Here is a 25,736-nt window from a genome sequence, read left to right as displayed (position 1 = left end):
GTGTGTGTGTGAGAGAGAGAGAGAGAGATCTTCTTTATCCATTTAGATTTATATTCTGGGGTTTCTGTTCTATTCCATTGATGTATATGTCTGTTTTTGTGCCAGTACTGTACTGTTGTGATTACTGTAACTTTGTAGTATAGCTTGAAACCAGAGATATCACTCTTTCATTGAAGTTGTATTTTTAGTCATAGTTTGAAAGCCTTTTGCCACACCCAGGTTATGATGGAATTTACCCAATGGTTTCCTTTTTTCTTTTCTTTTTTTTCTTTTACATTTGAATACTTTAACAATTTAAGTTTATTGTGAGGTATAGTATGAGCTATGAATACAAGTTCATCTTTTTTCAAAGTTCTGTATAGTTACTCCCAATATCATTTATTGGAAAAGTCTGTCTTTACCCCAGTGATTTGAGAATCTGTCTTTATCACACACAAAATGTCTTATGTATTGAAGTTTATTTCTTGATTTTCTATTCTATTTCACTGGTCTTTCTATTCATTAAGAATAGCATACTATTTTTAATTTTAGAGGCTTTCTGGTATGTTTTACTATATGGTAAGGCTAATCTCCCTTATTTCTTTTTTCATTTTCTCTTTTTTTCTTTTTCAGGATTTCTCATAGCTATAATTGTACATTTATTTTTCCATATGAACATTAGAATCAACTTTATCAGCCCTAGAGAAAAGAGTTGGTATATTTGTTTGGCTCACATGACTTTACTCATTCACACATGCATATATGCACACATAGATGCATACATACACATACGCACATAGCTTTATGGACATCTTTCCTTTTTTTCCAGGTCTGCTTTCATGTCTTTCAGAAGTCTTTTAAAGTTTTATTTATAAAGGTTTTGTACTGTTCCTAAAATTGTACGTTTTGTGTTGCTATTATATTATTCTTGATTTTTATATGTTGATTTTATATTCTTGCTTATTGGATTACTTCATTGTTCAATTTGGTTGTATTGTTGATTCTCTGAGGTTTTACAAATATACTTTCATGTAATCTGCAAATATAGTTGTACCTCTTCAAATTCTTATGCCACAAATTGTTTCCTCCTACCTAATTGCATTGGCTAATACTGTCAATACAGTGTTAAATAATAGTGAAGAGTGTGTTTACCTGTTTTAAAGAAGAGACAGACTGCAGAAGCTTAGAGAAGTTCAATAGCTTAAGATCACAAGGGCAAAGCCATGATTGACTTTCAGGTCTGTTGTACTCCAGAAACTTCCATTCTTTTTATTCTCTCATGCTGCCTCTGGAATCTTTAAAGATTTGTTTAAAGGAGACAAGACTCCTTTGTAATTTCCAGCCACTCTCAGGTGGATTGGAGAAATCCTACATATTTAATGTTTTGATCTAGCAGTTGACCCGGTGAACATGCCTCTTTTCTTTTTTTTTTTTTTGTTTTCGTTTTTGTTTTGTTTTGTGTTTTGCGATATGCGGGCCTCTCACTGCTGTGACCTCTCTCGCTGCGGAGCACAGGCTCCGGACACGCAGGCCCAGCGGCCATGGCTCACGGGCCCAGCCGCTCCGCAGCATGTGGGATCCTCCCGGACCAGGGCACGAACCCGCGTCCCCTGCATCGGCAGGCGGACCCTCAACCACTGTGCCACCAGGGAAGCCCCATGCCTCTTTTCTTGTTCCCTCTTTTTCTACAAGTAAGGGAGAACATGCCCCAGCTTTAATCTAGATATCTTTCATTCTTTAGAGTCATTATTTACAAGGACCAGAGGATTGAATACATTTCCTTGTTTCCTTGACAGGAGCTCAATTTGGAAATGGAAGACCAACAGGAGAACCTGGATACTCTTGAGTACCTGGTCACTGACCTGAGCTCCTGTGGCTTTGCCCTGGACCTGTCCCAGCACCAGGACAGGGTACAGAACCTCAAAAAGGACTTCACAGAGCTACAGAAGACAGTTAAAGAAAGGTGAGTTTTCATATGTATGGATCAGTGTCATGGAGCTAATTTTTTCTTGCTTTTGAATGAAATGACTTTCTCCTCCTTCCTTCTTCACCAGAAAAGATGGCATCAAAATTCTGCTACTGAGCCGTAGGAGATTGGAAAGTGCCTCTTTCAGACAAAGCTATTCAGTCTACTTAATGCTTAGTGGTCTTTCTGTTAGTAAATAGGGAGTTCCTTCTCAGTAATGGGATTCAGTTCCCCCTGAGTACAATCAAAAGTCCAGGTCACCTGGACCAAACAGAACAAATTTGGGGCAGCAAGTTGGATTGTGGCAGGATTTGAAATAATGAGAAAAATTGGAAGAGACTTCCCAGACATAATTAAGGATTATATTGGAACTCACACTGCTTGTTTTGACCACATTTAAGTTGCTGTTATGGAGGAGTTTCTGGATTCTTATTTTAAGGCAAACATGGGAATATACAACAAAGGTAGATGATTTCAGGTTATTAGCTCACAGTTGGAAAGCCGTAATTCCTCCATTAGAAAGCCTCACGTGGGTTTAAAAGCTTGATAAGACTTCTCTTGGTTTAGCCATAAATATCTCGATTTAGCAGATGATGGCTTTAGTGACTAGGGGAAAGCAGTTGCTCAAATCACCACTGTAAGCAGCGGTTATTTAGTGCAGGTGAAAGGGACAGGACAAAGGCCACGAAGGCTTTGTTTTTCTTGCCCTCAGCTGAGGGCTATGTAGCTATATGAAGAGCCAGGATCTCTGGCTTGAAGTCTAATAGATGTGACCATTTCCAAAACTTAATTTCAAAACTGAATTCTCCTTTCTCCTTGATTTATTTTACTCATTGGTATGCTTAGCCTAACTTCTCTGAGCCTCAATTTTGGCATCTTCCTTGTTAAAGGAATTAGCATTTGAATTGGGCCTTGAAAGAGTCAAATACCTAAAAAGTAGCAGAGCTGGCCTTGAGATCCAAAGCCTGCATTCTTTCCATTGTATCATAGTACCTAAATAGCAGGCTCCCTTTAGTTTTTCTCATTTTCACTTTAGCCTAGAGTAAGATTGAAGACTCCTTTCCCCAGAAATGTCCAAACAAGGGCAACAGATCCCTTAGTTTGATGCTCTCCTACATTATATGTGGTTGTTTAGCCAGAGCTGCCATGGAAAAGATTATGAGAAGGAAAGGCCCTGTTAGGAAACTGATGCCTGGAGTCCTAGAATGAATATAGTTTTAGTTCACGTTGAGTTCTTTACAGGCTTAGTCTGGCAAGTAACAAGTTGTCTCTGTTGACAGAGAGGAAGATGCATCATCTTGCCAGCAGCAATTAGATGAATTCCGGAAGCTGGTTAGGACTTGCCAGAAATGGCTGAAGGAAACTGAAGGGAGTATTCCACCTACAGAGACTTTCATGAGCACTAAAGAGCTGGAAAAACAGATTGAACACCTGAAGGTAGGTGAACAAAGTCTCTCCAGGAATCAGGCTGGACAGCAGTTTGGAATCTTGTGTGGACTCATTTCCACCTGTGGTGGGCAAATGGTATGAGAAATCCAAATTATCCATGTGTATCAGAATAGCAGTTCCTCCATTTTCTCCACGTGAGTCCAGCCTACCCCTACCCAAGCACTGAGCACCAAAACATCTCCTATTTAAAAGCCAAAACCAAAAAAGTAATCTGGGGATGGTATCTATAAAGTTTCAGCTGTCTTGGGGATGCCTGTCATGCTGTGGCAGGTCATAAAAAAGACAGTTGTCACAGTCCAGTCTTGAGAAGATTACACTCTTGTTGTATGTTTGAGAATTAGACAATTATATGTGAGCAAGTGACCAGATATGTGATCAGAAAATTGAGAGAATTTCTCCTCAACTAATAAAGGAAAAGTTACAATCACATGGTTGGAATGTACCTGCATGGTACATCAGCCTTTCTCCCATCTGTTGCAGAATCCCTTCTCTCCTATATTTGATTCATAGTCATCCAGCTCTATTTGCACCTCTAACATGTTTCTTACTTTTGTTGAAACCAGTCTCCAACTAACGCTCATGCATTTGTCCTTATTTTCTTAGTAAAACAGGATTTATCTTGAATAGATGAAAGAGAAGAGCTTTCACAGAGAGAGTGCCAGGAGCATTTGCCGTGGGGAGTTCCCTAGGACAGAGGTTCCCTGATTTCTTGGTTCATGGTTCCCTTTATGTTTCAAGACATTTTTCATGGCATCTCAAGGCAAAAACCAAACAAACAAAAAAACACCCAAAAAACTGAAAAACCTCACTTACTAAGTGGTCAGGTCCCAACAGCTTAACAGTAGTTGTTCACATGGTGTCCAACAGATGTCACTGTTTTTCCCTCAAAAATTTAAAGTATCCTGTGAGTCAGTGCATAGTTTGGGAACTGCTGGCTCTTTGGAATCAAGAGTGACTAATAAAAGAACTGACACACTCTGAATTGGCAAGGTTCAGCTTGAAGCTGGGCAGCATGAGCTTGCCAGATGTTCATGGCTCGATGTCATTCTCTGCCGCTGCTTTGTAGCTTGAAGTCAAAAGCAAACTAAGTAGATTGTGAGGGAGATTCAGGATGGAGGAAGGGATTGAAGGCTAGGATGGTGTCCCAGCTTGGAAAAGAGTAAAATTCTACTTCTGTAGCAGGCAGTTCACAGCTTAGAGACAACATGACCAGATACTTTTGTCTTAGAGCAAATGCCATTGTTTCCTAACAACTTTCTGTGGTGGTTTGAGCTCTGACTTCAAACCCAATATAAAATTCCCTTGAAAAGGCAAAGTGTAGCCTATGATTCTGTATGTTTCTCTACATCTCAATACCTAGCTCCTCATTTTACCCTCCAATTACCATTTCCTTTATATTCTTTACAAGCATGGTATTCCCTTTGTCCACCTGGCAAACTCTTACCTTAACTCCAGTCTTTCCTCTCTCCAGGCAGAGTTAGATGTGTGTCCTTTTGTGCTCTCAGAGTCTAGTGGCTGTGCATATTTCTGTAATAGCATTATCACATTATAATGCCATTGATAATCTGAGCTCTTGGTTTTAGGAACTGTGTCATAAGCCTATTTTGTATCCCCAGTGTTTGGCACAATGCCTGGCCTATATAGTAAGTGCTCAAAAAATATTTGCTTGATGAATGAATGAATGAATGAATGAGAAGGGCCTGAATATTCCAGGATATCATTCTCCCACATCTTGGCTGGCTAAACCAAGTTCTGGAAATGGCTGAATAAATGAGGACGATTGCTTAATGCTTATCAAAACTTTAGGGAGTGTATGTAGAACAGGTGTCCCTCCTTATGAGGAGAAAGCCTCCAGATATTACATTTTGCTAATTTGTTCTTTAAACAGGGTCTCCTAGATGACTGGACAAGTAAGGGAACTTTGGTAGAAGAAATCAATTGCAAAGGTACTTCTTTAGAAAATCTCATCATGGAGATCACAGCACCTGATTCTCAAGCCAAGACAGGTGAGTGTGGGCTCTTGAAAATGTAGTGAATAAATATCATTCTTCCCTTTGCCCTTTGGTGATGACTGCTTATTGAATAAACATTAGAATCAAGGTTGGATATGAAAACCAAGGATGTTTCATGAAGCAGTCTTCCCCTCAACCTGATCTGTTTTCCCATTTCCTTTGTAACATTGCTTCCATTTTGCAAAACCCCTTCCTGTGATGGGAAAAAGTAAAGGGACTAGTTGGCCCACTTAGAACTGTGAAATGAACATAGAAGGATTAAAATAGGATTTTCCATCTTGAGGAATTTCTGTCTTTTAAATATGTGAATGGATGGCTATGCATTAACTTTAAATTAGGGTCAGCCCTGGAGGGTATAAGCATGATATCTTGGGAGAGGCTAAGTGTTTAGGAGTCAGTAGTGGTACACCAGGAACTGACACACTTCTTAGAAGTGCATACAAAGGTTGTGCCCAACTATATGAATTATCTCTGCCTACAAATTAAGTCTTGCAAACAAAATGCATTCTGAGGGCTTCCCTGGTGGCGCAGTGGTTGAGAGTCCGCCTGCCGATGCAGGGGTCACGGGTTCGTGCCCCGGTCTGGGAGGATGGGCCCGTGGACCGTGGCCGCTGAGCCTGCACGTCCGGAGCCTGTGCTCCGCAGCGGGAGAGGCCACAACAGTGAGAGGCCTGCGTACCGCAAAAAAAAAAAAAAAAAAAAAGCATTCTGAGCTCACAGTCACTTGCTGGTTGCCAATTGGGATCTCCTAGGTTTTATTACCAGACTATGTTAATGCACTCCTATAGTCACTTAAATAGTAAGGGCAAAGTTTACTTTCTTTATTCCTCCTGAGAATGGCTACTTTCCTATTGTATCCTAAAGTTTAAAGATGTCTTGGAACTATCTAGAAGTGACAGCATTTCAGAGAATTGATGATTTTTATATTCTAACACTTAAATTTCTAAGTTCATTGACTTATTAGTGTGTGACATCACCCAGCAAACTTTTTCTATAAAGGGCCATAGAGTAAATATTTTAGGCTTGTGGGCCATATGGTCTCTGTCACACTACATGTCTCTGCCATTGTAGCACAAAAGCAGTCGTAAACAATATATAAATGAATGGGCGTGGCTGTGTTCCAGTAAAACTTCACATACAGAAACAGGCGGAGGGACAGATTTGGCTGGTGCACTAAAGTTTTCTGACTTCTGGACTAGATCAGTGGTTGTTTGAACTTTTTAAAGTACTGTAATCTTTTTTAAAAATAAATTTCATGTAGAACTATAAGACAAATAAAAATATAAGTGAATTTATAGCGTTTATCTATTATGAAATTCATCAATGAGAATATTGAGGCTATCGGGACTTCCCTGGTGGCGCAGTGGTTAAGAATCTGCCTGCCAATGCAGGGGAAAAGGGTTCGAGCCCTGGTCCGGGAAGATCCCACATGCCGCAGAGCAACTAAGCCCATGCGCCACAACTGCTGAGCCTGCGCTTTAGAGCCCACGTGCCACAACTCCTGAAGCCCGTGCACCTAGAGCCTGTGCTCTGCAACAAGAGAAACCACCACAATGAGAAGCACGCTTGCCACAACTAGAGAAAGCCCATGCACAGTAACGAAGACCCAATGCAGCCAAAAATAAATTAATTTTTAAAAAAAGATATTGAGGCTATATTAGTGAATATGAAAATTTGGAAAAAAGAATTTTTGAATGACAGCTTCATTATTTATTTCTCAATTTTTTCCTTGGTTGCATTGTATCTAGAAAATACATTTCACACAGATAAATAGTTGCAAATGATGACAAATGTTTTTAAAAGTTCACTTTACAATCTGAAGTGTTAAGAATTCTCTTACTACACAATTCTACCCTGATGAGAGCCTGCTCTGAGTAGATATACCTCAGCCTTTTTTGTCATTTTATTTAATGGAATTCATATGTGCTGTAGATGTTTTTCTTTGTATGTGAGTGGACACATGTAGGTTTGAAAATTACAGAGTGCTAATGAAGAACTACATCTTTTCCCATCAGTGACACTCAGAAAGAAGTTTAAATGTATGCACAGAGGTGCAGGAGCTACTCTATTCCCTCCAAAAAGCAGCATAAATTGGCTATATCTACTGGGTTAAAATGTGGTGTTCAACATAATTGAGATGTGCATGTTTTACTGCCATTTCTAAGTACTTAGGAATATATTCTGAATACTAAAATTAAACCAAACGTTTACAGAGTCCCTAAAGCACCTCCTCAGGGTGCTTTGAAAACCAGTTTGAAGATCACTAGCCTGAGTGCTCTTAAAAAGTTCTCTTCCATCTCTGAAAACCCACGCGTGTTCTAGTTCCTTACGGTCGTGGAGCTCTTTTGGTTTCGTAAAGTGCTTTCACATACACTACCTCACTACTTCTCACCAGTAACCCCATGAGAGCTGACAAGATAGGTAGTATTATCTTCATATCCCAGAGAAGATACCGAGGTCTGTCCATAGATTAGGGCTCACGTACTGAGTTAGTGACAGTCTTGGCTACGACTGTCTTCTCCAAATTACTAGTCCAGTTTCTTTTTGGTCATCACCAGACTGCAGTGGAATATGATCTTTTGGTTTGATCCATTTTTTAAATTGAAATTACAATAATGTTAACATTTAAAAGTTTTACAGTCATTATTGTCTAATATAGAACCTTGCACTTGACCTTTTCCACAGTGAAATCAGTGCATGTGAGAGTCTTATTCTGCCCTTTGAATGTTACATTATGTCATGAGTATTCTTCACATTTCTTTATAATCTTTGTAATTACATGATCTGGTTTTTACTTATTTGGGATACTCCTGAAACACAAGGAATCAACTTGGGGAGAATATAGGTGAAATTGTGGTAATTAGAAACAGAACCAAAGACCCTAAACAGAATTTATGGGAATGTTTATGAGCCAGATTTATTGACGCTTAGAATTTCTGTTTTCTGGTGGGGGAAGGGGAGCAGAAAGTCATGAAAAAAAAAAGACAGGGGATCTTTTGAAACAATATAGGAAAGGCTCATTTTAATGTCTTTACTAAAAGAATGCTGCTTTTTATGTCCTTAATTGTACTTATTGTTTATTTTTATTATGTTGAAGAACACTGATGTTAAAGTTGAACCTTTTTGGCTGTTTTATAAATCCTCCTCGTTCTTAAGTATGTCGAATGCCAGTCTAAAGATTTAGTCATTCTACTAATACTTGCTTCACAAAATTAGGGCAAGGTCCAAAGAATCCAAATTGGAGATTTAAGAAGAGAATTTGGATTTCCTCTAGAAAAGGTTAGGGTTAGGGTTAAGGAGCTGAAACTCCCAAGTGACACTGTTGCCCGGCAGCTAAAATGATTTGTCTCTTTCCATGAGTATGTTGTCTTGTGCTGTGTTAACTTCCTGATATCTGAGCTTAAAGTGAGTGCCAAAGAATAAATTCGGTGCCTGTATGTATTCCTAACACATTTGTCTTGCCTTGTTTGTCTCTCTGTCCTTCTGCTCAGGTTCCATACTGCCCTCTGTAGGAAGCTCTGTAGGCAGTGTAAACGGATACCACACCTGCAAAGGTGAGAATGCCATTTTCAACAGTGCCTCTTCATTGGGTGTGTTAGGACAGTGTTCATGTTTGCATCTGTGTATGTTTCCATATGTGTGGAAGGATTGCTGCCAGGATGGGTGTGAGGGTAAAAGTCTGGGGAGAAGCACCTGTGATGCCTCTTTGTTGCTAGCTAGAGGCTAAATACGTTGGCAACCAGTGAAATAAAGTTACTAAGCAAATAAACTGGACCACTAGATAAGACCAATAAGGAAAGACCTGGAAGAAAATATATGCAAATCTTTGAATTATAAAGAAGCTATATTAGAGGTGGTCTAAATCTAGCCCTCAGCCTCCCAGCTAGGTTTTCTTCTCTGCAGTTTAAAGAAGAGGAAGTAGAAGAATGCCCCAAATCCTTCACTCCCTTCACTTTTGCTGCTCCCGTGTTTGCTTAGCATTTTATTTATACATCTGAGTGTATAATGCCAAAATCAGAAATCAGATTAATGAGAGCTCTTTTGCTTTTTGTATGTAAACAGGAACTTTTATGTGATTTAGCAGGAAGATCATCTCTAGTTCACTAGAAGGAGTGGGAGAGATACTTAATCCTGATGAATAATTTAGTGAGGAACCACTGGGGATGGTTGAGAGCTATTCCCAGTCTGATCTCTGTTTCTGTGATGCTAGATCTGACGGAGATCCAGTGTGACATGTCAGATGTAAACCTGAAATATGAGAAACTTGGGGAAGTGCTTCGGGAACGCCTGGAAAGTCTTCAGGCTGTCCTCAGCCGAATGCAGGAAGTTCAGCAGGAGGCAGGCTTGGTGCTGCAGTGGCTGGAGTTAAAAGAGGAAGTCCTGAAAGGCATGGAGGCCTCTTCATCTCCAACCAAGACAGAGACAGTGAGAGCCCAAGCTGAATCTAACAAGGTACTGTGTTCCCATTAGCTACATCTCAAGCACTAAGAGGAAGGGGCGGCTGTACCAGTGTACCCACCTGAGCCTGGGGGCCTGAGAGTGAGACATGGCCAACCACCCAGTCGTTACGAGCAGCATGTTTGACTTTCAAATGACTCGTATGCCTAAACTCTCCCAGAGAATTTTCTTACCTGTGAAATTAGAAGTTGTTACACATCAGACTGAGAAACAAAACCAGATCTGTTTGCAGAAGGAGAGTAGCTCTCCTCAGAAGCATCAGTTCATTGAGAATGGGATCTCATTTTCCATGTGATGGTATAAGCCAAATCATTCCATCAAAGCACCTTTCCAACTCTTGGAGGGATCTAAACAGCTGTGATTGCAGTTCATTCTAAAGATTGACATGTAGGCCTAGGGAAAATGTCAGAAGAAATAAGACCATGTAGAAAATCTGGTAAAAATTTTTTGCCAAAAATTTTAGTATTCCTGTTGAGGCCTAGCATGTCATATCCTACAACTGCATAAACATCGCCATTATCGTCATCATCGTCATCATCATCATCATCAATTCCTGACACTTTTAGTTTATAGGGATTAGCAGTTTTCTTATTGGGTTACTGATGTGTTGTACATAAAAGAAATTCAAATCTTGCCATCTAGATTTTCCTTTTAATTAAATATTCAAGCAGAAAGGTTAAGCATCTTAAAATCATGAAGCAATCATGGATAGAATCAGAAGTCGAGCCTGTAATTGCTGCCCCGTCTTCCCGTGATTTTCTCCACACTCACAGCTTTGTTTCCTGTCCAGAAATCTCATGGCATTCATGATGTTCTTTCTCCTAGGCCTTCCTGGCTGAATTGGAACAGAATTCTCCAAAAGTCCAAAATGTAAAGGAAGCCCTGTCTGGATTATTGATGACATATCCCAACTCACAAGAAGCAGAAAACTGGAAGAAAATGCAAGAGGAGCTCAGTATGTTATCACTGGGGTGTTAACAAATTCACTAAATTCCTTGTCTTCAAAGTAAATACAGGCTTTCGGCATACCCGATAAACAGGAGTGATTTTTAGTTAATTGTCATAAGCAAGCAAGAAGGGGCAGGGAGGGTTAGAGAATGAGCCTGATTGTGGAAAAAATTTAGAGATTGCATTCAAAGTATCAGTATTGGCTTTCTTGGGCAAGTCATACTGACAATCTGCTGTGACAAAGAGCATTGATGATAAAAATGAAAAATGGGAAATAATCTAAACATTCTGTGAAGGAATTAAATTATGCTGCACTCATAATATTGAACTATAAATGATGTAGGTGAATGTGTATTGGTATGAAAAAAATTATTGGCATGAAAGATGCTCATAATTAGTAAGCTTAAAAACAGGTTATAAAATAATATATATGTCGCATAAGGTATTTTACATGCGTTGTGTATGTATGTACGTACTTCTGTGCAGTTTTATCCCGTGTGTAGTTTCATATAGCCACCACCGCAGTCAAGATACAAAACAGTTTGTTACTTTAGTTAAAATTAAATGCAGATTATTTTTAACTTAAAAAAATATTAAATAATGCTCCAGGGGTCATTTCCTGTAGTATATTAGGAACGTAATTTAGGGACCAGGCTAGTGGCTGATGAGGGTAAAAGGACACATTCTCTCATTTCCTCTCTACAGATTCCCGATGGGAAATGGCCACTGAGGTGACAATGGCTCGGCAAAGGCAGCTGGAGGAATCCGCAAGTCATCTGGCCTGCTTCCAGGCTGCAGAATCCCAGCTCCGGCCCTGGCTAATGGAGAAAGAGCTGATGATGGGGGTGCTAGGGCCCCTGTCTATTGACCCCAACATGCTGAATGCACAGAAGCAGCAGGTCCAGGTGAGCAGTATGGCTGAAAGCTTTTGAGCAAAGAAATCAGAGGCACTTGAACCTGGGTCTGAATGCTGCTCTCAACAGGTAGATTTACATGACCCTGGACAAGTCATTTAACTTCTCAGAGTCTCCATTTCCTCACTTTAAATGAGATGCTTGTAAGGTCTTTATCATGGTGCCTGTCAAATAGCAAACAGTATTGTTAATATCATTAATGTCAGTAACTATATTATTAATATCGTTGACCGAGGCAGTAAGATGAGCAGATGGGAGACAGGGAACTTCTGACTAAATGATAGCATCGTATTTTATTTTCAATCCCCAGTGGTAGTGATCCACATTACTTCATGCAGTATCTTATATCTGCCAGCTTTACTTAAAGATCTTCTGCTGATCAGATCTCAGTACCCAACATTTGCGAAATTTAGGTTGGTCCAGTGATGTCATTTCCAGTGAAATCCTGCCTAGACCCTTTCGTTGTTCTGTAGCCTTCCCTAAACTTGTTCTGTTTCTTCTCACCACCCACCAGGTCCCCTAAGAGTAGTTTTTGAAAGAACCCTTTCTTTTAGCCCCTGCATCCATGTTATTTATCAAGTCCTATTTAGTCTACTTACAAGTATTTTTCTCATCCAGTGGTTTTCAAACTTTTTGATCCCAAAACCCTTTACACTCTTAAAAATTATTGAGGATCCCAAAGAGCTTGTGTTTATCTACTAATATCTATTAATATTAACTGTATTAAAACACTGAGGAATTTTTGAAGTATGTATTTATAAATTAATTTTTAAAATTATGATGATACAACCATAACACTAACATACATAACATTTTTATGAAAAAATAACATTTTCCAAAATGTAAAAAATTGAATAAGAGTGGCATTGTTTTATATCTTTGGCACATCTCTTTAATGATGTCTGGCTTGGGACTCCCTGGCGGTCCACTGGTTAGGACTCCGCGCTCTCACTGTCAAGAGCCCGGGTTCAGTCCCTGGTCGGGGAACTAAGACCTGCAAGGCATAGCGATAAATGAAATGAAATGAAATAAAATAAAAATGGCTGACTAATAGAACAGTCTCACAGATTTTCATATCTGCTTCTGCAGTCAATCTGTTGTGATATCGGATGTTGTGAGAGAACAAGAATTTTAAAAGGCAAATAACATCTTAGTATTATTATGAAAATAGTTTTTACCTCACTGACCCCATGCAAGGGCTTAGGGACTGCCAGGGGCCACCAGACCGTAATTTGAGAACCACCGTTCTAAGCTTCTCTTCTTCTCCACTGTACATGCTGGTAGGCTGGATCTTGGGTCTGTTCCATTGCAGCAGCCCGCTAAAGGGCCTCTTGGTCTAGTTTATCCTCTACACAATTATCAAGTTATCCCCTTAAATCATATATCTGAATATATTAAAATGCTTCTGTAGCTCTTGGCTGCCTATTGAACAGAGTTCAAATACCTGCTCACTGTGGTGCATGAGGCTTTTCACAGTCTGGTCCCAGTTTGTCTTGCCAGCTCTTCCCCCATATACCTGGGCTTCTTCCCACACCGGATAATGGGTTCTTTCCTGAACACACTGCACTCATAGATCTCAGGATCTCTGTGCCTTTGCTAATCCCAGGCCCTTCTCTGAACCAGCGTTACTCTCTGTTCTCTTGGAGAACTCACATACTCTTTATTGTGTCACCTGTGAAGCCTTTCCTGATTTCCCTCTTCTGCTCTTGTCATCCCCGGAGGAAGTTACCACCTTTACTTCTTGCTTTCACAATTCCATGTTCACGTCAGCATTCTATCATTTTAACTTTTGTTACATTCTATTATAGTTCATTACTTGCACATCTGTTAGTCCTTGAGGTCCTGTTGTATTTATTTTTATGCAGTGTAAGTGCTGAGTACTTTCCATAAGTTTTCTTGTTTAATCCTAACAACAGCCAAGTAAGTACTTTACTATCCTCATTTTGCAGATAAGGAAGCTGAGATTTGGAGAACTTTTAAAAACTTGCCTAAGTTTATACAGTTTAGTGAGTGATGGAGTCAGGATTTGAACCCAGGTGTCTAACTACAGAGCCTGTAATCTCAACTTCTTTGATGAGTGAAACAGTGAATAGAAATAAATAAAAAGGAATGGTACTTGCTTTAAAGAAGCTTTTTATCTAATTGTGCTATATTATAATGTGCAGATTATATGTGCTGGTGGAAATTTGAGAAAGGAACTAAGAAAAGTAGGACATTAAGAGTTGAAATGGCAAGCCCAGCCAGTAATATAGCTCACTTTGGGACCCAGGGTTCCAAACTCCCCATTCAGAGGCCTGGGTTTTGCCTGGCAAAGCTGACAAGTGCCCATCCAGTAAACAAACTTTGGTTTCCCAACCAAGGCCAACCTTAGTAACTGATGTTGAAACGGTATAGGACAAATAAGGAAAAGAAATAAAATAGACACAATCAATGATCCTTTCAAAACAGGTTTTTATTAAGCAGCTGTTAGAAGTGATACTGCATTTTCCTAGTAGCCTGGTCTTTGGAGTTTTCTGGTTTATTTTCAAAAGGAGTTGGCACTGCTTGGCACAATCCAAAATCAGTTTTTGTTTTGACAGTGTTTTTAGATCTGTCTTTTCTCTCTAAACATCTTGGTGTCATTTCTATTCCAGTTTATGCTGAAGGAATTTGAAGCACGTAGGCAACAGCATGAGCAGCTGAACGAGGCAGCTCAGGGCATCCTAACAGGCCCTGGAGATGTCTCTCCTTCCACCAGCCAAGTACAGAAGGAGCTCCAGAGCATCAATCAGAAGTGGATTGAGCTGACTGACAAACTTAATTCCCGTTCCAGCCAAATTGACCAAGCTATTGTCAAAAGCACCCAGTACCAGGAACTGCTCCAGGACTTGTCAGAGAAAGTGAAGGCAGTCAGACAGCGACTGAGTGGCCAGTCAGCCATCAGCACCCAACCTGAGGCTGTGAAGCAGCAGTTGGAGGAGACCAGTGAGATTCGATCTGATGTGGAGCAGTTAGACCACAAGATTAAGGAGGCACAGACACTCTGCGATGAACTTTCAGTGCTCATTGGAGAGCAGTACCTCAAGGATGAACTGAAGAAGCGTTTGGAGACTGTTGCCCTGCCTCTCCAAGGTTTAGAAGACCTTGCAGGTGAGGAATACACTGCTGCCATTATTAGTGGCAAGCCAAAAGGAGGAGTGGATTAGTGGTCCCAAGAATCTAGGGCGACCCTTAAGTAGCTTTTGGACTCAGAGTAGTGTTACTCTATCCCTTTGTCAACCTACAGTGAGGACTGCCGTGGTCATTACACATTGATTGGGCACTAGCAATATGTGAAGCTTTACACACCATAATCTAAGAGATAAGAACACTAATATAAATCTAGCCAGCAGGTAGAGATTCATAGAGGTACTTATAGGTGGACTTACACGCATACTTTCACTGATACTCACTTAGTTTCTTCATACTATATGTGTACGAACACACACATATACCATATATACAAAATTAGAACATGTTCTAGACTTTTTAGGATGGCCTTATACAAGAAAAAATTTGTCATTAATTTGTTGCCTCTTTTTCTAGAAACATTTATGGCTTTTTACCAGCTTAGAAGTTAAAAGTTTGCTTCTGTTACTCATATCACCTTACAAGGTTGATGTGAGGGTTAAATAGAGTATAGTAAATGAAGGAGCCTCGCTGTGTGCTTCTTTTATGGTAGACCCTCAATTAGCATTAGTTTCCTTTTCCTAAGATTAGACCATGTACTCTCAGCAAACATTTTAAATGCCATGTTCAGACTTGATGATTTAAATTTGATTTTCTCATTTCAGCTGATCGCATGAACAGACTCCAGGCAGCTCTTGCCAGTACCCAGCAGTTCCAGCAAATGTTTGATGAGCTGAGAACCTGGTTGGATGACAAACAAAGCCAGCAAGCAAAAAACCGCCCAATTTCTGCAAAATTAGAGCGGCTACAGTCTCAGCTACAGGACAATGAAGAGTTTCAGAAGAACCTTAACCAACACAGTGGTTCCTATGAGGTGATTGTGGCAGAAGGAGAATCTCTGCTTCTTTCTGTACCTCCTGGAGAAGAGAAGAAAACTTTACAAAACCAGCTCTTTGAGCTCAAAAGCCATTGGGAAGAGCTTAGTAAAAAAACTGCAGACAGACAGTCCAGGCTCAAGGACTGTCTGCAGAAAGCTCAGAAATATCAGTGGCACGTGGAGGATCTCATGCCATGGATAGAAGATTGTAAGGTCAAGATGTCTGACTTGCGGGTCACTCTGGATCCAGTGCAGCTGGAGTCCAATCTCCTGAGATCAAAGGCTATGCTGAGTGAGGTGGAAAAGCGCCGCTCCCTGCTAGAAATCCTGAACAGTGCTGCTGACATTCTGATTAACTCTTCAGAAATAGATGAGGATGATATCCGGGATGAGAAGGCTGGGATCAACCAGAACATGGATTCCATTACAGAAGAGCTACAGGCCAAGACAGGGTCCCTTGAAGAAATGACTCAGAGGCTCAAGGAGTTCCAGGAAAGCTTTAAGAATATTGAAAAGAAAGTTGAAGGGGCCAAACACCAACTTGAGATCTTTGATGCTCTTGGCTCTCAAGCCTGCAGCAACAAGAACCTGGAGAAGCTAAGAGCCCAACAGGAAGTGCTGCAGACCCTGGAGCCACAGGTGGACTATCTGAGGAACTTCACTCGGGGCCTGGTAGAAGATGCCCCGGACGGATCTGATGCTTCCCAACTTCTGCATCAAGCTGAGGTCACCCAGCAGGAGTTCCTAGAAGTGAAGCAAAGAGTGAACAGTGGTTGCATGGCAATGGAAAGCAAGCTGGAGGGCATTGGCCAGTTTCACTGCCGAGTCCGAGAAATGTTTTCTCAGCTGGCAGACCTGGACGATGAGCTCGATGGCATGGGTGCTATCGGCAGAGACACTGATAGCCTCCAGTCCCAGATCGAGGATGTACGGCTGTTCCTTAACAAAATCCAAGCCCTCAAGTTCGACATAGAAGCCTCTGAAGCAGAGTGCCGACAAATGCTGGAGGAAGAAGGGACTCTGGACTTGTTAGGACTCAAGAGGGAGCTAGAAGCCCTGAGCAAACAGTGTGGCAAACTGATGGAGAGGAGTAAAGCTCGGCAGGAGCAGCTGGAGCTGACCCTGGGCCGGGTCGAGGACTTCTATCGGAAGCTGAAAGCACTCAATGACATGACCACAGCGGCAGAGGAGGGGGAAGCGCTCCAGTGGGTAGTGGGGACCGAGGTGGATGTCATCAACCAACAATTAGCAGATTTTAAAGTAAGTCTTACCCTTGTTTTTTAATCTTTTTCTGTCTAATATGTGTATTTCTTTTCTTGTAACTTGGAGACCGATTGAGTGCACATCTTAACTTCTGTCCCTGGTTTCATTATTCTCACTTCTGTCACCACCATAGCACACAGTTTGGAGACTAGACAGTCTCTTGGACTTCTGGGCAACAGGTTTGAACATTTTTCTATTGTAATCTGTTTTAATGTTTATAACCAATTAAGGGTATGGAAAGAAATGTCCAAACCTTATTTCTTACTCTAAGAATCTTCTCTTATGATTTCTTGAGATTTCAGATTAACCAATTTTGTAACAATAGTGAATGTTTGTTGAGGGCCCTGTTTTTCGTATCGAGGTATGAGAATCCATAAGATAAACATGGGCTCATCTTGCTAAAGTGTGGATTTTTTCACAGATTTCGAGGGAAAATTATTGATGTATTATTGATGTATTATGAGACAAAATGAAAAATTCTCATGAATTATTAAGACCAAACATGACACTTAAGAGAAATTTTCCACTTGTAGCAAGTAGTGCTTAAGACTACACCTTAGACTCCTCAAGAGCACAAGCTCTCTGCCCGTACGAGAGCTTGAGAAGCACTGCCTTAACTGCAAAAATATTTTGATTCTTTGCCTGAGTCAGAATTTCCAGCCCTGAGATTTTGTGAGTCTATTTTAAAACAGCCGGGAAGATGAGAGGAGTTGACTCAAAAGCGCAAATTTGCCAGGTCTGGGTTTGGAACCCAGGGCTGTCTGCTGGGTCTTGGCTCTCACTGCCTGAGCCTTTCACCCCCAAGACTTAACCTAAAAGCACCTCGCTTCCCTGCTGGAGGCCTGTTTGCTTGCTTCTTCCTTCTTGGTGCCTGGAGTAGATTTGGAAAGGATACCTTACTTCCATCACCAGTGGTGATTGTTCCTACTTACACAGTAACACTCTGCCATCAGAGTTACTTAGTTCTCTCAGAGCCCCTGCCTGTTAGGATTCTTTCTGTTAAAAACATGGATGGAAAGGTGGTGTTGACACCAGGCCAGAGCCACGTGGTCCCGAAAAAGATCACAGATTTGTAGGCAGGATCCAGATGTAGAAAGATGGCTGTTTCAGAAGGGCCCTCTAGCTTGGGGGATGTTTAGCACACTAAGGTGAGACATTGGCCGGAGACCCCCTTACAGTGCAATGTGGAGCAACACAAGTCATCGTATTTGGGATTCTTGAGGCACCGGGTGAGGAAAGGGTAGGTAGAGAAGGTTCAAAGCCATGAGCCCACATGTTATCCTCTGGGAAATGCATACAACTAATCCAGTGGCTGGGTGGCCTTTCCTGCTTCACCACGTGGGCTTCTCTTCCCTCTTCCATTGTAAGCCCCTCAAAAGGAGAGGCTCTGCTACAGGCATGCTTCATTTATCTGATTTACTTGGATCTGGGTTACTTAGAATCAACTGTCTAACCAACTAAATGAGTTTTTTAGAAAATTGAAGCTTATCCCTTGAGGCACCAAAGTAGTTTTATCAAACTAGATTCTGGTTTATATGGAATTATTTTAACTTTTATTTGCCTAATTTCCTAAACATTATATTGTATGTAAGTTCTTATGAGTGCAGGTTAACATTACTAAACAGATTATACTGTTCTCTACTATGGTGAGGCTGCTTTGTACTAAATGTTCTTAAATTACCATGCAGTTTGAGTTCTGTATTGAAGTCCTTGTTTAGGGCCTCTAATTGCTGAACTGGTTGGGTTGGATGTATGTGTATGTGTATGTATGCATGGGGGGATGTAGTTTCTGCCTTTTCCCCCATTGCCCTGCTATCAGGTATTATTTCTCACTGCTTTACTTTTCACTGCTGTCACTGAGTCTGCCTTGAGCAGTCTGTCCCTTCCTTCTGATCTTCTGTGAGCTAGAAAACAAACAAAACAAGCCTGTTAAAATTGTATTAAATATGACCTAGGATATAAAAAAGAATCCACAGGCAGGCATATATAGTGTTTGGATTTGAGGACAAGCGATTGTTTCCTTTTCATTTAATCCTTGGTTTCTAGAGACATTCTGAATTTTGACGCTGCTGAAAGCTTTTGAGAAATTATTGGACATTCCCATATTTTATTTGTATCCTAGTGTGTAGCCCAGCAGCACTCAGGGTTCAGTAGCCGCTTAGTTGCTTGGGATAACAGACTTGTTTTGCTGCTTTCTAAGAAGAAGCCTCCCACCACCGACACTGTGGATATGGCAGCTGGGGCCAGTGTGTGTATCTGCAGGGAACTGGTGGTGACAAGGCAAGATGAGAAGATGAGTGCGAGAAGGAGGGTGGTGAAGTTGAGTGCCCGTGTGTACCCTCCCCCAGCTGGGGGTGCAAATCAGAAGCCTGGTTCCACAGGTCCACCTTGTAAAGTCAAGGGCTTTGGGAAGAGTTTTTGCCTCCTCCCAGCAAAGGTTTTGAGGCAGGAGGGGAGGAACACAGTACTGGCTTAGCTCATGCTGAGCTCATGGGAAGTGAAAACAATGAGAAGGGAAAAGCTCTGTGTGTCAGGTCACAGTTCCCTAGAGGCTGAGCCAAGGGAAGGTCTTTTTGGACCCATTCTGAGGACTGAGTCATTTTCACGATCTGAGCGTTGAGTTCCTGGGTTAATGTGCGGAGTAGTCCAGCGATAGATTAATCTTCCCTCACACCAGCAGCAGACCAGATGCATACAGTGTGACTCTGCTTTCAGATTCAAATTTTTTTTAATAAGAAAGAGCAGAGATGAAGGTAAGTATTAAAAAAACAGTGTTCGCTTTAAGTTTTCAACTCTTGTCTTTTTACAATGGGATCACGCTCTCAGCACAGAATCTGCTGTAGAGAAGAGGGTATGAATCTGTGAAACAGAAACGTGGGCTGTGCTTTGACCTAGCTGACTCCACGGGGGATGGTCAGAATAGAGAAATGAGTCAGGTCTGTGGAGAACCCCAGGCTTACTTGGGACTGTGCAACAGTGCTGAAAAATGCTAGGAAAGGCAGTTAGCCTCTGGGAAAAGTTATTTCCTTCTTAAATGAATGTGAAAGTCTGAAAGTCATTATTCCTAGGAGAGACTTTTCCCTCGATTGCTTCTGAATAACTGATAGAATCTGGACAGCCAGCGAGGACCTATCAGATGGGAATGGAAGAGAGTCCTTTCCCACTAAACAAGCAAAAGCCTCAAACCTCCTGAGTTAGGCACTTTACTGGGTTCTGCTCTCTGTTGGACGTAGAAAGGAAGAAGCCATTCCAGAAATCACGAAAGAGAATATTGAGCATGTTTGCAGAAAACTGGAAGGAGAAGACTTTGGCTCATCTCTTCAGGAAATTCTGTTTTCCTGAACAAGAGAGTCTCTGATTAGTGAGGAAAAGGAACTGTATATATATAACTAGAGTCTAACAAGAAAGGAGGGACCTTTATTTCACTGAAACTTAAGTCAAAGAATTCCCCCAGGGTGACCTTCCTAGGAAGGGAAGAGAAAGACTCCAGATTTGGAGAAGAAATCTGTAAGTCTGATGGTAACAAGAAGCTTTCCTCATTTTGAAATTCCCTATGTAGGTTTTGTAATCAAGAATTGAGATCATTGTTTTTTGTTTTTTGTTTTTTTGCGGTACGCGGGCCTCTCACTGTTGTGGCCTCTCCTGTTGCGGAGCACAGGTTCCGGACGCGCAGGCTCAGCAGCCATGGCTCACGGGCCCAGCCGCTCCGCGGCATGTGGGATCTTCCCGGACCCGGGCACAAACCTGTGTCCCCTGCATCGGCAGGCGGCCTCTCAACCACCGCGCCACCAGGGAAGCCCAAGAATTGAGATCATTCTGAGTCTTACACCAGCCCCTCCCTTGCACCCCCCTCAGGAACCACACCTGCCTCTCAGTCAGGACGTGTGGAGGTTTGGGGTTTGGTGGGCTACAGGTAAGGCAGCAGGCTTTCTTAGGACTGTTCTCAGTCCTGATTCAGTCTGAGTAGAGCCCAGGGTATCTGGGGACCTCTATCCTACTCTGAAGCCAGAACAAGAAAGCCCCATAAACCGGTTCATCTGATTTTTTGGCCTCATGGAAAGCAAGCATAAGCTTCACTGTGAGCACGTGTGAAAACCCTTGGAGGACAGGGCCTGCCATGGAGCTGAGAGACTGCCAGTTTGCACAATGATAGATATTCACTCCTTACTTTCAAATAATTACAAAGACAGTATCAGCTCATCTTCGTCTTTGCCAGTTAGATTTACCAGAGAAGAAAGCAAGTGAGGTTAGCATTATCTACCTGCCCTTGGAGAGAAAGGAAATCACACTTGGTGTGACCTGTCTGTCACCGGAGGTTTAGGTATCTCCAGCTTCACAGCCGTCAGGATAAGATGAGTAGAACCTCACCACCCCTGCCTGCCCTGCCTTGTGCTGACCCTTGGCCTGCCTTGGTTTTTTCCTTCTTCCTTAAACAAGGCTACTCCAATAGGAACTACTGGGGTCCAAGGAAGTAAAACGAATGCCCTAGAACAGGGTTTCTCAACTTGAGCACTCCTGATATTTGGGGCTGGATGATTCTTTGTTGTGGGCAGCTGTCCGGTGCATTGGAGGACGTTTAGCAGCATCCCTGATCTTTGCCCACTAGATGCCAGTAGCAACCTTTCCCCAGTGTGACAGCCAGAAATGCCTCTAGACATTGCCAGATGTCCCCTGGAAAGAAAAATTTTCCCTTCGTTGAGAACCATTGCCCTAGATAGGAGAAAAGTGCCACCTGTATGTGGGAAATTTAGGACTCAGTTGGAAAAGGTGCTCGTTAAGATAAATATTGACGTGGCACGCTGCCTTCTGGTAATCTGGTTATGACTGTGTAGTTAGCAACACCCTTAGGCCGGGCCCTGGATTCTTTATTTTTGCTGGTGCTGATCTGTGTTTGGTTTAAAAACCTCGTCCCTTTTCCTGGCATCTGCGGTTTCTTTTGCGTTGACTGGTTGTTGCAGGTGTTCAGCTGAGCATTTCTGTGGAGAAGAGGAACTTCCTTTGTGGAAATACTTGAGGGAGCTTCCTTGCTCTGTGCCTTTAAGGGGAGACTACAGTCTGTCCTCAGCCCAGGAGCTCACAGCTCTGGCCGCTGATATTTATAACCCTTATGTGACCATCCCCCTCTGCACCTCCCTCCCCCCCCCAAGAATTCCAATGCTCTGTAATAATCCTCTCCACCCACACCGTAGCAGCTGGGTGGGGAGAAGGTGAAGGAGCCTTTAAGACCCTTGAGTTTGCTTCACGTTGAACTTTTTCCAGCCCCATTTTAAAGTATGGCCATTAATATTTTAAATATCAGCACCACAAGCAAAATCCCAAGATTGTAGCCATTACATCATCTTGAAGGAGCCTCACGCCTCAGTGAAGGTAGTAAAATCAAATGGAAGGGCGTCAAGAAAGTGTTGATGGATTTCACAAAAATCCATCTGGAAATTTTGATAGCAAAGGGAAGATTTTAAAGCAAAAGCGAATATATCCTCAACCAGAAGGAAGGAGTGAGGAGTTTCTCTTTGAATTTACTGAAATTCTCCACATGTAGTGTCAGCATGTAGCATTTGCAACCAAGATTGATCATCATGTGAAACGTGTGTTCAGAAAAACTGGAATTTATCCTGTGCAGAACTTGTGTTTATTGTTGATTTTTGATTAGTGGACGTGATTGAGATAAGCACAGACTTGCAGAGCGGCGCTGTTTCTCGCTGTGTCTAGAATGCATGGTAAGTGGTCTCAGCCTTAGCCTAGTCCTGGGCACTTTCCAGCTAACTGGCTGGCACACAAGCCATAAGTGGTGATTCTCTAGGAGGTACGATGAGTTGCTCTTAAGGGCATTTTGTTGTTAGAGGTGGTTGGTTTACCAGGAATAAAATCAGTCCCACAGGGAGTCAGTTCAGGTCAGGTCACTGCACCAAAGCATTACTGCACCAAAAGGCTGTCTCCTGCCAGACAGACTCTTCCCAAGTCTCAGCTGTCCTGGTTGGAAAAACCTAGCTATGGGGAGAATGTGCTCCCTCCCCACCTTCCTTATTACTTTGCCAGTGCCACTACCGAGTACTTTTCAAATACCAGTCTCTGTTAGTGGCTGTGGCAGATTAATGGGATACACTTATCCCCTGGGCCTTCAGAAGCTATTTTCCTACCACCAGTACTGTGATTTGAAATGTGGACCTTTCAGAACTTTGGCCACCCAGGGATGAGAATAAGTGGTGTGCTGCAGGGTGATGGTCTGTGGATCACTTTTGGGGGGTTAGGAGGAAGGGGCTCTGTATTCCTTTCAGTCCATCTTTCTGAGCATTTGCTCTGGGCCAGTCCTTGTGGTGAGAGCTGGGGTCTCAGATAGTCTCTAGTTAACAGTGCAGTAGGAGAAACAGGCACAAAGAATTGCAGTGGTGGTGATATAGTGGTAAGAACAGTAAGAGAGACCTAAGTCTAAATTATCTCTGATCCTAAACCCCCGTAAATCAGATATTTAAAATCCCAGTTGCAGGTAAGAAAACTGAGATTTGAAGATGTTAAAGTAACTTGTTCAAGCACAGAGCAAATAAATGTTAGAGCCGGGATTGGAAAGATCTGTTTGGCACCAAAGCTTGTGCTTGACCAGTGGCCCTCAATGGGGGTGGGAGGAGCAGTTTTGGCCCTTGGAGGACATTTGACAATGTCTAGAGACATATTTTACTGTCACAACTGGGGAGGCTGCTACTGGCATCTAGCGGGTGCTGCTAAATTTCCTATAATACACAGGATAGCCCCTTACAATAAAGGGTTATTCAGCCCACTTCTAGAAATATAGGGGGTTTTGATATTTTGCCCTTTTCAGATTCCATAACAAGTAAGAGTTAACTGATGAAATAGTCCCATTGCCTGGGGAAGCTTCGCGGTTTTCCTCCCTTTTTTCAAAATTTAGTCAAGAAACAGTGTTGGTTCTGAGAATGACTTGTACAGATCTGTTGGATCAGGTCAGGATCTTGGTGAACTAATTTGAGTCAGTGGCTAAAGAATTCTCTCCATGCTTGACCAGTCCCCACCCCACCCTGCCTGCCACAAGGTTCCTGCTGTGGAAATCAATCAGCTGTGTATCTCAAGCTGCTTCCTGTAGGGTGTGTTATGGAATGGCATCAGCCCTGCACCAGCTGGGAGTACTGACCTCAGTGTGATTTTATCAGACTGTCTCTTTTGAGCCTTGCTATTTGGAACAAAAGATCCTCTGTTAGGAATGCAGAGAGCTAGTGTGATTGGACAGCTAGCGTGTATGCACATGGTTCCCACGGAAAAAACAGACATAAATTATGCTGTAGCCTTCTAAAACTTGGGCCTCCAAGGTGGTTTTCCCTTAGCATCTGTCTGTATTCACCCTTCTTTCTGTGAGTGCTTATCCTTCCCCCAGATCAATGCAGGAGCCATCCGATCTGATGGATTAAGTGGTGGCATCCTGCAAAACTGGTCTGTGTCTGTGCCTCCACTTTTTTGCTTCTCCGGTCTTAGGAACCACATTTTTGATCCCTACTGTCTATCCAGTCTTGTTTCCTATATAGACCATTCACTCCATCCACTTATCCCAAACACTTCTTATTCATTTTACCTATTTGATTTCTACTCATACCTGACCTCCTCAAAACCTTCTTGATCGCCCCCCGCCCCAGGCTAGCTCACTACTTCTCCTGTTCTCTTAAATCACTTAATATGTGTAACTCATTTGGCCTTCATCATATACTGCCTAATTTTGGCGTTTAATGATTATATGCATTGTCCCATCCCTCATCTTAATATATCCATTTTTGTGTCTCTCAAAGTAGTTAGCATATGGGTATATGCATAGTTGGAGATTAGTGAATATTTGACTGATTGAATGAGTGCTCTTTACGCCACGTGAACTTTAGGATTCAAAATGCTAACTGTTCCGCAACACTTGAGGTAAATCCTTGTGTGTCCTGAGAAATTCTAATCCTAGCCTGGATTCCTCACCTCTACATCTTGCCTCTGGGCTCCCTTCCTTCTCTACTAGTTATCATATGTTAAAGAAACACAGTTTCATTTCAGTATTAGCCTGAACAAAGTAAAACTAAGGAATTTACTACTTGAGATGCACCCGAAGAAAGCATTGTCATTGTCATTTACTCAACTAGTTGACACCAAGAAGAATCTTCATACTTCATTCAGCTTGGCGTAGTGAGAAAAACTGAATACGAGGTTGTGTCAGAAATATTCAACTTTGAATTCTGGCTCTATCATTTACTAGCTGAGTGACCTTGGGGGAAATTACTTAACCTCTCTGTATAGTTATTTCAACTATAAAATGTGAACAATGGTAAATCCTACCTTTAGGGTTTTTATGAGAATCAAATGAAGTGATGTAGATGAAAACCCTAGGCAGATATTAAATGCTCAATAAATGATAATATTCTTTTAAGAAGTGTATCCAGACACACAAATTATAATATTATGAAATCTTTTTAATAAGAAAAGCTATTCCCTTGGTGCCTACAGCTTGATCATTCCCCAGAAGTTCTGATCTAAGACCCAGCACCAGATTAAATTAGTTCTTTTTCTTCTTGAAAAAAATGGAAATGATGAAGATAAAGTAAATTAGTTTGATAACAGCAGTGAAACAGGTGGATGGACAAAGAGCCTTCCTGAGCAGTTTTTCTGGGGAACAAATGAAGAGCTTGTTTCCAGCCCTATACCAGCAATACATAGGCAGGTTTAGGTCATGACTCCTTAACACAGCT

General features: G+C 41.8%; 1 protein-coding gene across 1 annotated transcript in view; it reads left to right on the top strand.

The window, feature by feature from the left end:
* Positions 1–25,736, top strand: part of MACF1 (microtubule actin crosslinking factor 1) — a 239,454-nt gene that overhangs the window by 140,659 nt on the left and 73,059 nt on the right. Inside the window, exons 50-58 of the mRNA XM_060307542.1 lie at positions 1,776–1,942; positions 3,226–3,382; positions 5,283–5,400; positions 8,898–8,960; positions 9,617–9,858; positions 10,690–10,819; positions 11,518–11,717; positions 14,360–14,855; positions 15,539–17,010. Coding sequence (XP_060163525.1) covers positions 1,776–1,942; positions 3,226–3,382; positions 5,283–5,400; positions 8,898–8,960; positions 9,617–9,858; positions 10,690–10,819; positions 11,518–11,717; positions 14,360–14,855; positions 15,539–17,010 — 3,045 coding nt within the window. The remainder of the gene's footprint in view (positions 1–1,775; positions 1,943–3,225; positions 3,383–5,282; positions 5,401–8,897; positions 8,961–9,616; positions 9,859–10,689; positions 10,820–11,517; positions 11,718–14,359; positions 14,856–15,538; positions 17,011–25,736) is intronic.

The sequence above is a fragment of the Globicephala melas genome, chromosome 1 (genome assembly GCF_963455315.2).
Source record: "Globicephala melas chromosome 1, mGloMel1.2, whole genome shotgun sequence".
NCBI classification, from domain to species: domain Eukaryota; kingdom Metazoa; phylum Chordata; class Mammalia; order Artiodactyla; family Delphinidae; genus Globicephala; species Globicephala melas.
Note: the sequence above shows the minus strand (reverse complement) of the source record. Positions and strands in the feature narration are given on the sequence as shown.